Source organism: Etheostoma spectabile, chromosome 8 (genome assembly GCF_008692095.1).
Source record: "Etheostoma spectabile isolate EspeVRDwgs_2016 chromosome 8, UIUC_Espe_1.0, whole genome shotgun sequence".
NCBI lineage: Eukaryota > Metazoa > Chordata > Actinopteri > Perciformes > Percidae > Etheostoma > Etheostoma spectabile.
In genome coordinates, this window is record NC_045740.1 from 17,944,115 (window position 1) to 17,959,890 (window position 15,776).

The window sequence follows — 15,776 nt, forward strand, 5'->3', positions numbered from 1 at the left end:
CATACGGTAATTAAAAACCTTAAAAGTGTCTAATAAATAAGTTGAAAAAGGGACATTTGATTTAAAATTGCACTAAAATGTTTTACATTCAAGCTAGGTTTACATTTTGTTCTTAATACAAATGCTAGTTCTTATGTTGAAAAAAAGGGCAAATGACCAGAGTTTAGTGAAGGCCACACCTGTTGCATTGCATTGTGGGAAGAAGGTATATCAGCGAGAATGTACGGGCTTGAACTAAGATTTGCAGGTCAAAAAATGTGCTTTGTGTATTCCTTCTTGATGTATGTTGTGAATATTTGTCGTAATTTCTTTGTATTTAATGCACTTTCTGCACCGTTGCGACGCTAACATTATGGGGTCGTCTCATTAAGGAAACTGGTTAAGAGCTGTAAAATCACTGAAAGTATTTTTGACTATTGTATTTCATGTGTTATTTCTTGTAGTTTTCACGGTGTCTTGTGGATGGAAATGTGGAAATAAATGTTAAAAGGACATCTGTGTGATGCGTGGCCGTATTCAGTTGGACCGGTGTAGATCTACAGCCTTTATGTGTTTTGCCTTATTATTTTATGCACGTCTCATTACATCATGTGTATACATACAAAATAGAAATATTGTTTCCTTTTGGCCATTTTGGTGTTTTAAGTAGTTGTCCTCTTTCAGTCCCTCTGTTTTCTGATTTGTACTTGTCTGGAGACGGTAACTTTTAACCCTTTGTGTTGTCCTTGGCTCCAATTCCACCCATTTTAAATTTTTTTTTTTTATATCAGAAATATGGGTTCCTTACAACCATATTACCCAAAATAACATGGATGCGTGCACGTTGTGTGGAAGCCATGCAACACGCTTCGCAGGTACAATCGATGAAAATTTCAAAAAAGTATCAAGAACGATTCATTTTCTAATTTGACCCAGGATGACAACACGAGGGTTAAATAAAATCAAAACATTTAAAAAAAAAAAAAAAAAGAAAAGAAAAAACAATGCATCGAGAATTAAACCGATGCCGCCATGCTTCTAAGAATCGATCATTTTTCCCACCCCTAATTTTTAAGTGTTCTGTATTAAAAAAGAAACAAACCAAAGACTAATAAATATACATAAATATTGGATTGGACACTTTTTGATTGGCACTGAGACACAAATTTGGTTATTTTCAAATGAAAATACTGCAGATGGAAAAATTGATATATATATATATATACAAGTTAAAATTTCAAATGGGATTTTAAGCCAAAAAAGCCAAGTTTTCCGTTACTATGAAATTGACACTGACGAAGGCATGTGTTGTTCTTAAAGCGAGGTATTTAGGATTTGAGACAAAAAAGAAATGGAGCTGAAACCAGGCAGGAACCCACGGTGCACCTTTAACCCTCATGGGGTCTTGGGGTCAAATTTGACCCATTTTCAAAGTTGTTTTTTTTTATATATATATATATCCAAAATAAAGTATGTCGAAATACGGGTGAAAAATGTTGGAAAAAGTGATAAAATCACTAAAAAAAATTTTTTTAAAAAAAATACACAAACTTCATTAAAGAAACGGTGTAAAAAGCCAAAAAATGTTGAGATAAGGGGAAAACTTTTTCCTGGTCAAAGGGAAGACAACACAAGGGTTAATGGTCTCAAATGTAATGTAATCAATAGAAATGAGGTTTGGAGAAGAAAATAACAAAGACCTGAGATTATTTTGAGTGTAAAGTGGTTTGTAGAGACGGTGTCGGAGTCTTAAAGATCAGTTTATACACAAACAGGTTTTATTTTGAAAGGTTTCCTTGAAAAAAAAGTTAACACTTAAAACCAACCACTCGCTTAACCTGCGTTGAGAAAACTCAAAACTTTAAACAGACTTTATTCCCGTTTTCAGGATGACAAAAAACATGAATTACAAAAATAAAAATGTTATTTTTTTTTTTTTTTTAAGTTAGACTTAAACTTAAAAAAAAATCACATGACGAGGAATGTTTACTCTGGACTAAATAAATAAAACACTCAGGAAATGTAGAAAATATATGGAAATGTAAGAACAAAAATACATTATATACAATTTATTCAAAACTCAATATTTGCATTGACTGTGCATTTTACACACAGAGAGAGAGAGAGAGAGAGAGAGAGAGAGAGAGAGAGAGGATGGCGGACATCGTGTTTTCAGACATATTGATGAGATGTGTCACTCCCTGATGTGAGTCCAGTGCAGATGTGAGTCAGATGCTCCAGATTTAAACATTTACAGCGTAGCGTGTCATACTGAAATTTGTGAAATCCATGCAATAATAAACTTTTCTCATTAAAAACAATAACAGAAGATGGGAATAATTTCAGAAACATATGTATCTATGACAGTTTGAGTGCTAGCGTTAGCTCAAATCGCCATTCGACTGACAGCCTTTGTTGTGTTTGATGCTAACTTGTAGCCAGGAGTGAACCAACTTAATTAAGTAGGTCCATTTTTACTGTGTTGGATTACAGAAGTCTCTCGTTAGCATCTTGTATGCTACTTGTCGCAAAGTGACGCATGCGCAACTCGCGTCTGCACTCGACTCGCGTCTGCACTCGACTCTCACGTCTGCACTCGACTCGCGTCTGCACTCGACTCGCGTCTGCACTCGACTCTCGCGTCTGCACTCGACTCTCGCGTCTGCACTCGACTCTCGCGTCTGCACTCGACTCTCGCGTCTGCACTCGACTCTCATGTCTGCACTCGACTCGCGTCTGCACTCGACTCACGTCGGGGAGCGACTAGATGAGCTATGGTCGTGGCATCAATACTGAAACTCTGGCATCGTATGAACAATAAGAAGTCCTGCTGAAACAAAGAGAACAATCAACAGAACGACCGACTGTCTCGATAAACCAGACAGATATTTTCGTGATTCAAAAAAAAAACAACAACAAAAAAAAACCACTATTTTGCTAGTTTTAGCCTGTATTTTAATCACGGAACGTCCTCGTGTATTTGCGTTCAGGCAAAAGTAAACACGGAGGGATTTAACGTATATTATGTAACAAAGAAGTGAAAGCATCAAAAAGTCTTGCGTTGCTATGAGAACGCAGGCGTGTGTCTTCCCCGTTACGTAACGGACTTCTTCTCTGGCCGCGTCTTTTCATTGGAAAAGGGCCTGGCTAACCACGTTTATTTTGGTTTATAAATGTTACTATCTGAACTCTAGGAACGTCTGAGGGACCCTCCGGACCCACTTCTGAACTGCAGTTGGTTACCGTGGCAACGCTCTGCCCACAGTAAACCTTTTGAACTCAAGGCACTCGGAAACACAAACACCAGGCCGGCGTTTAGGCTCTGCCGTCTGTGGACGGGGGGGGGCAGCATAGAGTCGACCCGATCCCGCCACCGGAAAACACTTAGACAAACAGCCTTGCGTTGACCAATCAGAGGCCTTGCTGGCTGGAGGGGGGGACGGCCGCTGTGACGGCGTGGAGCACGATGGCGCCGCCGTGCGCCTGCTGCCCGTCGCCGCCCGTCACCCACGGGTGGAGGAGGATCTGCTCCAGGGTCGGCCGGTCGGACGGCTGCTGGCTCAGGCACCAGCCAATCAGCTGCCGGCACTCTGCCACACAAATACAAAAAGGGATCATAACTTTATTGATTATAGTACTTTTCAAAACAAAAGGTGCAAAGGGCGTGACCCTCGTGTTGTCTCCACATTCGGGACCCTCTCGTGTCCCTCGGGTCAAACTGACCCGTGACTTACAGTGAATTTGGGGTTTTAAAACTAATTCTGAAATAAAATTTTATTTCACTGTCTTTTAAGAAATATTGTCTTTATCTCAATTTCCAACAGCTGAGGTAACATCTATGTTTAGGGAATGCATCAGTCTCTACTAGAACACTATTAAACATGGAAGTGGGGTTAGTTTTTTGTCATAAGGTTATAATTAATGTTAAAAATCCACAATGATAAAAACATAAGTGGTCATATCCAGAATAATTTTCTGAATTGAGTCAGGAAAACATGTTTATCACAGGAAATAAGGAAAGGACGTTGATTTGCAGGTAGAAAAAATGTAACTTGTACCATTTTTCTTCTTGTAAAATTTGAAATGGGTCAATTTGTCCTGGATACCGTACAAGGGTTAGGACAATAACAACATGGCAGACCAACAATGATAAAAGCAATTTAAAACAAACTCCAAGTTTTACATGATTAAAACAGGAGCAACACTAGAGAATAAGTAGCATAGAACAATATTAATCTCTAAAATATAGGTTCAGATAATGCCTTTATATATAAAACAGATAAAAGTACCCAGTAAAAGCGCCCTTATAAAGATGCATTTTTAAAAAGGGATTTAAAAGAGAATAAGGAGCTCGCCGGTCTGATCTACTCTGGGGGAGAGTTCCAGAGATAAAGAGCTTTAAAACCGCACAGTGCCCTGCTATGCCATGAACTACTACCTACCTACTACTAGACTGGGTCTGGGTCTGGCCCTGGGTCTAGGTCCGGGCCTGGGCCTGTCCCAGGTTTCTTCCTAAAAGGAAGTTTTTCCTCGCCACTGTTGCCCTGTTGCTTGCTCTGGAGGAGACTACTAGACCTGTTGGGTCCTTGTAAATTCTGGAGTGTGGTCTAGACCTGCTCTACCTGTAAAGGGTCTCGAGATAACTCTTGTTATGAATTGATACTATAACTAAAATTGAATTGAAATTGAATTAAAATCTCTGTTATTGAGTATCAACTTCGCAGGCAGAGCTCCGTCCCTGGACATCGATGTGTAACCCGCGCCCCGACTGACCTGAGGAGACCTCGCGTCTGAAGTAGAGCCGTCCTCTCAGGATCTCCTCGTCCTGCTCGAAGGGGATGTCCCCGCACACCATGTCGTACAGCAGCACGCCGAGAGACCAGACGGTGGCCGGGCGGCCGTGGTACCGGTGGAACCGGATCCACTCCGGAGGACTGTACACCCGCGTACCTGCAAGGGGGAGGAGGGGGGAGGAGGGGGTCGGCGTCAGGTACTTATTATATTGGATGACGTAAGACGATGGTTCTGATTGGCCTGCTGCACTTGTCATGACAACAGCGTCAGAGTGAGTGTGTAGCGGGAGGTGAGAGACCATGCTGCTCGTTAGAGAGGGGACGGGACTTCCTGGTCCATCTCTCACACCCATTTGTACTGCTGTATTTGCCAAGACCCCTAAAGTGAGTATAACCTTAACCCCTAAAAATACATCCAATTTAGAGAAGTAGAGAGAAGAAAATATCCCCAATTTTCAAAACTGAATATTTTTTAAATTTCTAAGAAGGGCCTCCTACCATGAAGATGCCACCCTTTACTTTACGATACCATCACAAAACTTATGTCACGATCCAATATACTTGCAATATTCTGCGATATTTTGCAATTTTATTATTTCAAATTAGGTCTCCAAAAGGAAACTTTGTCAACATCTGTTTCATCTAAAAAGAAACATTTCTCTGTTGATTCATCTCACTTTAATTTTATTGCTGCAGAATGGGACAAACTGACCAACACATATTTAATATTTAATATATAATAATAGATAAATACTCTGCTTCTGTCTCACGATACAGTATTGCCACAGAAAATATAGCAATACATTGCTGTATCGATTCCCCCCCCACCCTTTACATCTTTTTTTTTTTTTTATTATTTAAATATTGTCCAGTCTAAAATGACCCTTACTTTTTTAAAGCGTTTACCTAAAACATCCTCACTTCCCAACAGAAATCCATGTGTTCCAAAATGTCCCGACCTACATCCCCACCTTCCCCTAACGAGCATCTTCACTCTGTAAAACTGTAATTGGTCCCAGGCGCCGCTCTGAGACGTCAGATGACCCGACTCACCATCGAACTCGGTGTAGGCGGTGTCTTTGAGCAGCGCCCCCGAGCCGAAGTCGATGAGTTTGACCTGTCCGGTCCGCAGGTCCACCAGCAGGTTCTCGTCCTTGATGTCCCGGTGGACGACGCCGCAGGCGTAGCAGTGACGCACCGCCTCCAGCACCTGGCGGAGGAAGCCGCGCGCCGCCGCCTCCTCCAGCGGGCCGCGCTCCGTGATGTAGTCGAACAGGTCCTGCCCCGGCTCCGGGCGCTCCATCACCATCAGCCAGCCGTCCGCCAGCTCCCACCAGTCCAGCAGGCGCACCACGCCGCCAAACGCCCCGCCCACCTTCTTCAGTAGCACGATCTCCAGGGGCACCGCCGCGCCGCACTGAGGTGGAAACACAGAATATCTTGATCTCACCGCCCATAACTCAGAAACATTACACTTAGTCACGTGGAAATGACAGACACCATGTAAAGAGTACTTTAACTCAGAAACATTACACTTAGTCACGTGGAAATGACAGACACCATGTAAAGAGTACTTTAACTCAGAAACATTACACTTAGTCACGTGGAAATGACAGATACCATGTAAAAAGTACCTTAAATGCACATAATGCAATACATATTGTGTATGTAAATACCAGGTTTTGTCCCCCTACAGGTTGGAAGTGGAAGGGTCCATTACATTAAGATAGTTTACCAGACAATGTAATGTAATAGACAAATCTGCTTCTAACCTGTAGGGAGACCAAAGCGGGAAAAGTTACATAGTGTTGCTTTATGTTAAAATCTCTTATTTTAGATTTTAAAACATGCTCAGATACTCAATACAACTTGTAATTCTTTATGTCTCTTGTGGATGTAAATAGTGTCTTTTGTCAATATGGCTTTTCTTGTTAAAAAAGGGGGGCATTGACCTTCATTTCATAATTCAAGGATTAACTAGCAGCGGAAGTGGTAAACTATCTGACAGGAAGTTTTTATAAAACAGTTAATCTGCAGGTATAATCTCACCAGAGAGCCCCACTCAGTCACTCTGTCCCTGCACACATGCTTCACCGCTACCTGTGTGTAAATAAAAAAACACCATTAATACACAGCCTCCATATACGAATATAACTTAGATAATGTTTGATGAATATTATCAAACATGTACCAACTTCCCGGCAAAATAACCAAGATTTTCTTTCAATAAAAGAGAAAAGGAAAGCTTCAAAAACCACATTTCTTTGTCAAAACAAAAGACCACATGTCAGGCATGACTGGGCTGTGTCAAGCTGAACGGTTTACAAGATAAAACATGAAGTGAAGGGAATAGACACCGCCTCCAAAATAAAAGCACCAGGGTTGGGTACAGCAGCTGTAATAATCTGACATTAGGTTTTTTTTTTTTTTTTTAATGAAATTCTGAACACCAATCTGTTGAGAAAGCTAAAACGATCCAAAAACTGAACAGATTATCTTGAATCGAGAATTAAGAATGTCAAGAATGTTCACTGGATTATTATTATGAATTATTTATTTATTTATTATTTACTACCTAACCATTTCATTACAGTGCAATATTTATCTATTTGTTTTATACTTGTCTCCTTTCACACAATGTGTATTCAAGGCATTTTTATATATTTTATATATGCATACAGATGCTCTCTGGACTGCACCTGCCCCCCTCCCCTCTTTTTTTTTTTTAATTTTTGACTTTTGATATTTTATATCCTTGTCTTATATTTTTGTGTCAACACTGTAAAGGTGTTGCTTCAATCTCATTGCACAGGTACTGTGTACTTGTGCATAATGACAATAAAGGCATTCTATTCTATTGAAGATTTTATTTCGGCTTTTATTTTGAAGGCACGAGTCGGAAACGCAGCTGCTCGCTGTGTACAGCTTGACGCCGCGTGCCGAGACCATGTGCTGGGACCATAACAAAGCAGCAGCGCCCCGCTCTTACCGGCAGCCCGTCGGCGAGGCGGACCGCCGCGTGGACCGTGCCAAATCCTCCGCTACCGAGCACCGAACCGAGCCGGTACAGCTTCTCAAACGGCTGCTTCTCCGCTTTGGCTGAAAAAAAAAAAAAAAAAACAGAAAATAAAATCAGGGCTATGTTATTTGGACAATTGGGACATTGTGGTGTTGCGCCAAAATCTGTAACCCCCCCACACCCCAGCCCCCAACACAAAACAAACGTCTCTGTGCCGGTGTGTTTCGTCTCGTGCGTGTTGTCTACGCAGCTTAATAGCAAGCTGAACACTTAGCTCTTACTATAGCTACGTTTTATAATATGTTTGTTATAAATGCTGCCATTATACGTAAAGAAAATTAATAATACGCATTGCTGAATGAATACACACGACAGACTAACCCAACGTCCTCAGACGACCCCTGTTGTTCTCGTGTCAGACGTTTAAAAATGGTGGACCGTTAACAGCATCTCCAACAGCATCTATTTCAACGATGTTAGCTAGCTACACCACTGATATAAAAATAAAAAAACATGCTGTCTAAAACACAGGAGGCATAACTATTAGTTGTTGTAACGACATAACTAAACATTTGGGCACAACACCTTGCTTTCAAAATGGTCCCAGACTGGTTTATTTAAAGGTCATACATCAGCACAGACCCACTAACCGATTAGTGGATGAAAATATGTGAGTTTTATCTCATTTTTTAAGTATTTTGTGAGAATATATAACTTAAGCTGCAAGTCCTAACGTCTGCAATTGGAAGATACGATGCGTTTAAACCCAACGGCTGAATTTTTGAAATGCTTGGTAATAATAACGTCTAGAAAATGGCCGTTGGTTAATGTTCTCTTAATACAGCCGTTATCTTTCGCCAGTTTGAGCCGTTACACTTGTTACGTCGTTTTATGTCAGATTCGGTGACTTGATAAGACATTTATTTTTTTGGTATATCCCCGTCAGGTTAACGTTACGGTGATGCGTACCGGAGATGGCCGGTTGAGGTTAGGTGAAGAGAGAGAGTGTGTCACGGAATCTACCGGGTCACGGAACACGGTGTGACGTTAACACCGGCACGTTGCCGTTACCTTGCTGCAGCTTCGCCGGTAGATCCATGCTGGACGAGATGTGAGACAAGGAGCCCAGTTTGGAGAGCAGCATGCTCGTAACGTGTCCCAATAAAAATTAAAACACAGCTGGGAAATATTCACGTAAAGAGCCCAGATAACACCGGAGTCCTCGCTTCTTCTCACGGCCAAAACGAGACGGTTACGCGGGGGAAATCCATCGGTAGTCCGGTCCAAAAATACAAAATCAGACGGTCCCTGCTGCATCCAGAGAAGCGCGCCACTCCGCCTCGAGCTCAGCCGTTGCCAATATTTACAACGATCAGAAATATCCCTCCGCCGGCCTCCAGCTAACACCACAGATCCACACGCTTTATATCCGAACTTACACTCGAATAAAAAGCGTTGTAACACGTGGTATCGGTTCCCGGTGAATCAGGAGTTGTTGAAGTGAAAAAGAGAGCCCAAAACGAATTTGAAAAGGCGAACTAGTTTAACGTAGTAAGACAAGCGCAAGGATCGAGGTTGGGTCACTCCGGCAGTGCTGCGGCTCATCGGGGAGAAAAGAAGATGCTTTATAATAATAATCACAAATCTCATTTAAAAATAACAATAAATAAGGGAAACTCTTTTTTAAAAATAACGATAGTGATCACAATACTCTAAGGTTGTACAAATGTTTTATTATAATAGTGAATGTTATATAAATTGACCAAATCTCATTGTTTACTTTCAGTTGAACCCACTAACCCTTAGCCTGACTCATCTCCAAGTGGTTTCCTACATTTCCCAGAATGCCCTTCAAAAACACCTACAGAGCTGGTAAATGAGAGATGCACTACGAATGGCGTATATCAACACATGCCTACCTAGGTTTTAGTGTTTTTATAAAACCTGAATATAATTTTTTTCCTGTTACTTATATATTTACAGCATAAAAACGGTACAAACGTGCACACTGATTAATGTTGAACCTGCAACATCTACTTCTTTGGCCACTTTGGGGGCAGCGGAAACAAATTGTGAAGCAAACATGAACATATTCATTTTTAAGTTTGAAGCCTACAAGATATGAGAGTTGCTGGGTCTCTGTAAATTATAGTGTGTGGTCTAGACCTACTATACCGCACCCGTATAAAGTAAAAAGAATTGAAAAGTAAAGTAAAGAGAGGTAGCCATAGTACGACAAATATTGCAACTTGAATTATCATGACTATTTACGTTTCTTTCTGTGCATATGTGACGCACACAACATGTATGGTCACATTTTATGTAATTTTGCCTGTTTTATCTTAGGTTATTATTTAAATGAGAGAGAACTTTGATATAAGCCATAATGGTTAGTCATTTATTTCTGTCATTTACAACATCTTGTGCATGTTAAGACAATGTCAGATTTAGATTCCACTTCATTTAATCAGACAACTGTGAACCATTTATGTCTTACAGACAGTCAGTGATCATGTTGGATTATTGCCTAAATACCGAGTCCCGTTCAATGGCACGTTCCCCAAATGTAAAAGTGTAAGAGTTTAGTAACCGTTCAAGTACTTTATTTCACGAAGGCTATGATATACGCTATATACGCTATTATAAAATTAATAATAAATAACACAAATGCTAAATGTCTTTTGAAAGACTCCGCACTAATAGGAATAAAATCCTGCTGGCAAAATGCTTTAACCCTCATGTAGTCCCCATGTTGTCCTCATGTTGTCCTATATCAATGTTCTTTTTAATTCCCCAAAATAACATGATTGATTCCACACAACGCTCTTTGCCAAGTACAAATCTCTACTTTCATTAATTTTGGGGCGTCTTATTCAATTTTATAGCATTTGAAAAACAAATGGAAGTGTTGTTGAAATAGTATTGAGTAAAAGTTGACATATTCCAGTCTGTGATTATCCATCAACATCCATTCCTTTAATTTTAGTCTCAATAATTCCTAATTTCTGCTTTTCTAACTCAAACATTAGGTCTAATTTCCTATAAATGAGGTTTATTGACCATAAATTCAAAAAAAAATAACTGTAAAACTAAAATTAATAAGTTAGTGTTACGTAGTGTTGAGAACGTCAAAACAAAGTGACAAAAAAGTGGAAAAAAAGGGGACAAAAATGTAAGAAAAAGTTAAAAACATCAACAAAAAGCGGGAAGACAACACACGGGTTAAATATTAGGAGTTAAAAAATAGTGGATCCTGCCATCTGTATATTTTAAAATTTGCTAAATGCTCACATTTGGAGATAAAATACGGAGACTTCAATGTCCTTCGGTCTTAATTTCTTTTACAGTATGTAATGTCTTTTACCTTGGAACTGTCTAAAGTATAAATATCTACAACAATAATACCAATTAATTATAATAATTAATTTTATAACATACCTTTTGTGGTTATCTTCTACCCAAAAAATTGTTTCTTAAGAGAGATATTTTTTTAAAGTTTTTTTAGTTTTTTTTTTTACTTCTGTCGCATTTTGGTTAAAAAGCTAAATCTCTGCAAATCAAACAAAAACCGTTGTCATGGACGCCATTAACCCTCGTGTCGTCTTCCCGTCGACTGTGCAACTTTTTGTTTTTCTGGGTCAAAATGGAAACCTTTTGGTTGTCTTTTACAAAACCTTTGTTGCTTTTACCCTCTGATGTTTTTGTCAATTTTTGAAAGCTTTTTTGAACATTTTAATCACTTTTTTCGATGGTCTTTCAGAAAAAAAAGTTTTTTAAATGCAATAAAACTGAACAAAACATCCCAATTTAAAGAAAGCAGCGGGGGGGGGGGGGGGGGGATCACTGTGTGGAACAATTCGCGGTACTTTTCTGAAATTTGGTTGAAAGACACTTTTCTGATATAGATTTTTTTTCTTTTTCTTTCAAAAAGGGTCAAATTTGACCCGAGGACAACACAAGGGCTTAAGTTGGAAAACCCATTTTAGTGTGATGGTTGAACTGGTCCTTTAACTAGTTTGCAGCAGCAGATATCACCACCAACCCTGCGTTCACATGTGCTCCACAACATGAATGTGACTCAGGTCATTTGTTCTCTTCTACTTTTATCTGCGTCTATTTTTATAAAGCTAAATCTCTGCAAATCAAACCAAAACAGTGGAAAAATCCACGTTTTTTTCAGATTAAAAGACACTTTTCTGTTGTAGATTTTTTTTTTTTTCATTCAAAATGGGTCAAATTTGACCCGAGGACAACACAAGGGCTAAGAATACCAATTTTTAGTGTGATGGTTAAACTTTAAGTTTGCAGCAGCAGATATCACCACCAACCCTGCGTTCACATGTGCTCCACAACATGAATGTGACTCAGGTCATTTGTTCGCTTCTATTTTTATCTGCGTCTATTTTTAACAGCTGTAAAAGAGCAGAGTGGAGCGGCGTCGCACTGACTCACTGCTCTCCAGCTCTTCTCTAGGACTTCTGGAAACGCTTCGACCTCCGGTTTCATTTCCACGGAGGATATTTGTCGCAGAACTGTAATGTCAGCGCGCTGCCGTGACTCAGAGGACGGCAGCCGCTGCGACAGTGCAGACGAAAGAGATCTGCCATGTTGTGCCGATGGTCTCGCCTCGGCCAGACTAACCATCGTGGTCGGAGACGCCCACTTCTCCGAGGAGAAGAGGTTCCTCGTTCAGAGCTGCGACTACTTCCGAGCCCTGTATCGCTCCGGGATGAAGGAGTGTCGGCAGGACGAGATCCACCTCAAGTCTCTGCGTGCTCGAGGCTTCCTCGTCGCCTTGGCGGTGTTACGAGGCGAGACGCCCGTCCTGGACGCCGACGACATCGTCGAGGCCATCGAATGTGCCGCTTTCCTGCAGGTGGCGCCGCTCACTAAGCATCTCGTCCACCTGGTCGATTCGGACAACTGTCTGCTGATGTTTCACACCGCCGCCATCTTCGGTCTCATGGATCTGTACCGCGCCGCCGCGCTGTTCATCCGGGACGCGTACGCCGACATGGAAGCGGAGGTCGAGAAATCCCTGCCGGCAGAGCTGGTCTCCTACGTGGAGTCTTTGACCCCGAGTAGTTTTGTAGCTGTGGGGGCTCACGTGACCTGCGGTGTGGATGAAACGGTCCACGCCGCCTCCAGGACGGTCTGCTACCTGGATGAAGAAGCCAACGTTTGGAAAGTGTTGACAGATCTTCCACCAGAGGCCAGCACCTCCATGGCTGGGGTGACTGTGTTGGACAACAAGCTCTACATCGTCGGAGGAGTTCATGGACTTCACAGACAGGTCGTGGACTCGTGTTTCTGCTACTGCGTCGCGACCAACACCTGGAGCCGGATCTCCAGCCCGGCGCAGCTCCGATGCAACCTCAGCCTCGTGGGTTCGGACGGTCGACTCTACGCCATCGGAGGAGAGTACGACCGGAAGTCGATGTCGTCTGTGGAAGCGTACGACGTTGAGACGGGAAGGTGGGAGTTTGCCGCCCACTTACCACGCCCGGCGGCGGGAGCGGCGTGCACCAAGGCCATGGGCCGGGTCTTCGCGTGTTTATGGAAACCGATGGAGACGACGGAGATCTACGAGTACGTGTCGAGGACAGACGAGTGGCGGCTGGTGACCACGCTGATCCGGCACCAGAGCTACGGCCACTGCATGGTCGGCCACCGGGACAAGCTGTACGTGGTGAGAAACGGGCCGTCGGACGACTTCCTGCGGTGCCTGATGGACCGTTACGATCTGACGTCGGGCCAGTGGTCGTCTCTGCCGGGACACTTTGGCAACAGCAAAGGTTCGCTGTTCACGGCGGTGGTGAGGGGCGACTCGGTGCTCACGCTCAACAGGACCGCGACTCTGGAGTTTGCCGTGGACGGTGAAACCTGGAAGCCCCGGCGGCAGATGAAGGGTTTCCCCAGAAGTGGGTCTGTGTGGACGTTTCTGCTCCGACTGCCGGACGCTCGCACGCTGCCATAACGGCTGCATCTGCTCTGGGATTCAGTGGATTGACAACATCTAACCCTTGTGTTGTCTTTGGGTCAAATTTGACCCCTTTTGTCTAAATGTCTATATCAGAAATATGGGTTTCTGTTTAACTACTTAATTTTGATTTCCCAAAAAATAACACGGATCATTGTGTACAACGTGCTTTGCAAATACAACAAAAATATCTACTTTCGTTGGATTTTCTGTTTTGTTCTAAAACTGTTTGTTTGAACGTAGACATAAGTCACTCTATGATTATCCTTCCTTTAATATTAGTCTAAAAAAAATCACAATGTCTGCTTTTTAACTCAACTAATTAGGTAAATTTCCTATAAATGAGGTTTATTGACCATGAATTCCAAAAATAAGTGTAGATCTATAAAATATATACATTTTATATAAATAAAATAAAAATACAATACATTTTATATTATATATACATTTTTTATATATAAATATATACATATATATATATATATATATAGTCATTTTAATGGACTTTTAAGAGAGGAACTAGACTTTTTGTCCTCCACCATCATCAGGATCTGTGTTACAGATGTAAATCTGATCCATCTCCTGCAGTTAGTGTGTCTCTCTGGGCTGCTGTCCCCGTGTGAACTGCAGTGTTTGTCCACACACAGAGCTTCTGTTTCCTGCAGCAGCCTCGGCTTCCTGTTGGCACCGAGCGGCGATGATGATGATGATGAGGAGGAGGAGGAGGAGGTGGAGGATGAGGAGGATGGGGGGTTAACAGCCGGCAGAGCCAGGCACCACGGGCAGCGGCCGGGCGGGTCGCCAGCAGCAGCCAGAGACGCTAAATCTGACCCAGATAAAGAGAGAGAGAGAGAGAGAGAGAGAGAGAGAGAGGGATGCCGGGGTCAGGCCGGGACGTGGTCCTCAGGCCGATGTCCTCAACAACCTCTGAGCCGGAGTCTGGGACCGAAGCGAGGAACCAGAGTGTGAGAATCGGTGGTGATGGGTGAGCTTCTATCTAAACACTTTGTATGAGGGGTGGCTGTCTTTTACAGTTAAAACACAAATTCAATGATCTGCTTTTGTCAAACCTGTCCTCCTTCTCCCTGTTTTTTTTGTATGATAAAAAAAACATAAAAACTAAATACACCTCATAGACTTAAACTTAGACTTCGACTTCTCTTTATTGATCCTTTTGGGATGACTCCAGCTGCAGTTTTAGCAAGAAAAACGAAATAAAAAATAGATAAAAAAAAGACAGTTAAAAGACAACAAAATAACAGTAATAATAACAACAACAACAATAAGAACATTCGTCAAATAAACAAAGAAAAGAGCATAAATTATTATTAAAGTGTCAGTGTTTAGTCCAGTGTTAAAAATTATTATAAAGTGACCAGGTGTGAATTTAAGTCCAGGTGTGTATGTCTGTATGTATACTGTATGTATGTATGAATGAATGTGTGTATGTATGTGTGTATGTATGTATGTGTGTATGTATGTGTGTATGTATGTGTGTATTGTCCTCTCTGCATTCATTCTGCAGGAACTGTAAGTCTTTGTACATCACTTCTTATTGTTCTTGTTTGTATTGTCTCCATGTTATAGGGGTGAACTGTAACTAAGTACTAAGTCACAGGGAAGGAAGGAAAAGATCGTGTGCGAGCTTATAAAAGGTATATTTCAGTGACACACGGGACACAAACCCTGGTCTCCGGACTGACAGTCCTGTGTTGTTTGACCCATCCAACCATGCAGAATTTTGGGCTTTCCTACTACTCGCTAACAGGGTTCAAAATGACCGGAGTCTCTGGAGTGAGAACGGGTTCATTCATTCATTCATTCATTCATATTTATTATACAGGAAAGTTAGAAAAGGTAACATTACATTACAATGTAAAAAACGGGCCTGACTCGGTTTAAAAACTGGTTTTCAGCAGGTTCCTGTTCTGCAGAAACATAAAAACCTGGTTACAGCACGTCAGGACAAACATTTATACAAGACATCGATATGAAAAGATAAGTT

The 15,776-nt window shown here is 41.6% G+C and overlaps 2 protein-coding genes across 2 annotated transcripts; one reads left to right on the plus strand and one right to left on the minus strand.

Annotated features, from left to right (window-relative positions):
• Positions 1 to 2,345: 2,345 nt before the first annotated feature.
• On the minus strand, positions 2,346 to 9,160 carry LOC116693779 (serine/threonine-protein kinase pim-3). Its single transcript, XM_032523010.1, has 6 exons — positions 8,863 to 9,160; positions 7,762 to 7,871; positions 6,822 to 6,872; positions 5,826 to 6,189; positions 4,753 to 4,929; positions 2,346 to 3,569 (listed from the first exon to the last, which is right to left on the minus strand). Exons 1-6 carry the CDS (start codon positions 8,933 to 8,935, stop codon positions 3,391 to 3,393), a joined length of 954 nt encoding a protein of 317 aa, XP_032378901.1. The 5' UTR covers positions 8,936 to 9,160; the 3' UTR covers positions 2,346 to 3,390.
• Positions 9,161 to 12,209: 3,049 nt separating this feature from the next.
• kbtbd13b (kelch repeat and BTB domain containing 13b) lies at positions 12,210 to 13,964 on the plus strand. The gene has a single exon (XM_032522979.1). It carries the CDS (start codon positions 12,329 to 12,331, stop codon positions 13,766 to 13,768), a length of 1,440 nt encoding a protein of 479 aa, XP_032378870.1. The 5' UTR covers positions 12,210 to 12,328; the 3' UTR covers positions 13,769 to 13,964.
• The last annotated feature ends 1,812 nt before the right edge of the window (positions 13,965 to 15,776 follow it).

Excerpts from the sequence above, each read along its gene's own strand:
- LOC116693779 (XM_032523010.1), bottom strand. The coding sequence starts at position 8,935 with ATGCTGCTCTCCAAACTGGGCTCCTTGTCTCACATCTCGTCCAGCATG. Across the intron at positions 7,872-8,862 it reads ACCGGCGAAGCTGCAGCAAG|CCAAAGCGGAGAAGCAGCCG; the intron begins GTAACGGCAACG and ends TTTTTTTTTCAG. Across the intron at positions 3,570-4,752 it reads CAGACGCGAGGTCTCCTCAG|AGTGCCGGCAGCTGATTGGC; the intron begins GTCAGTCGGGGC and ends TTTGTGTGGCAG.
- kbtbd13b (XM_032522979.1), top strand. The coding sequence starts at position 12,329 with ATGTCAGCGCGCTGCCGTGACTCAGAGGACGGCAGCCGCTGCGACAGT.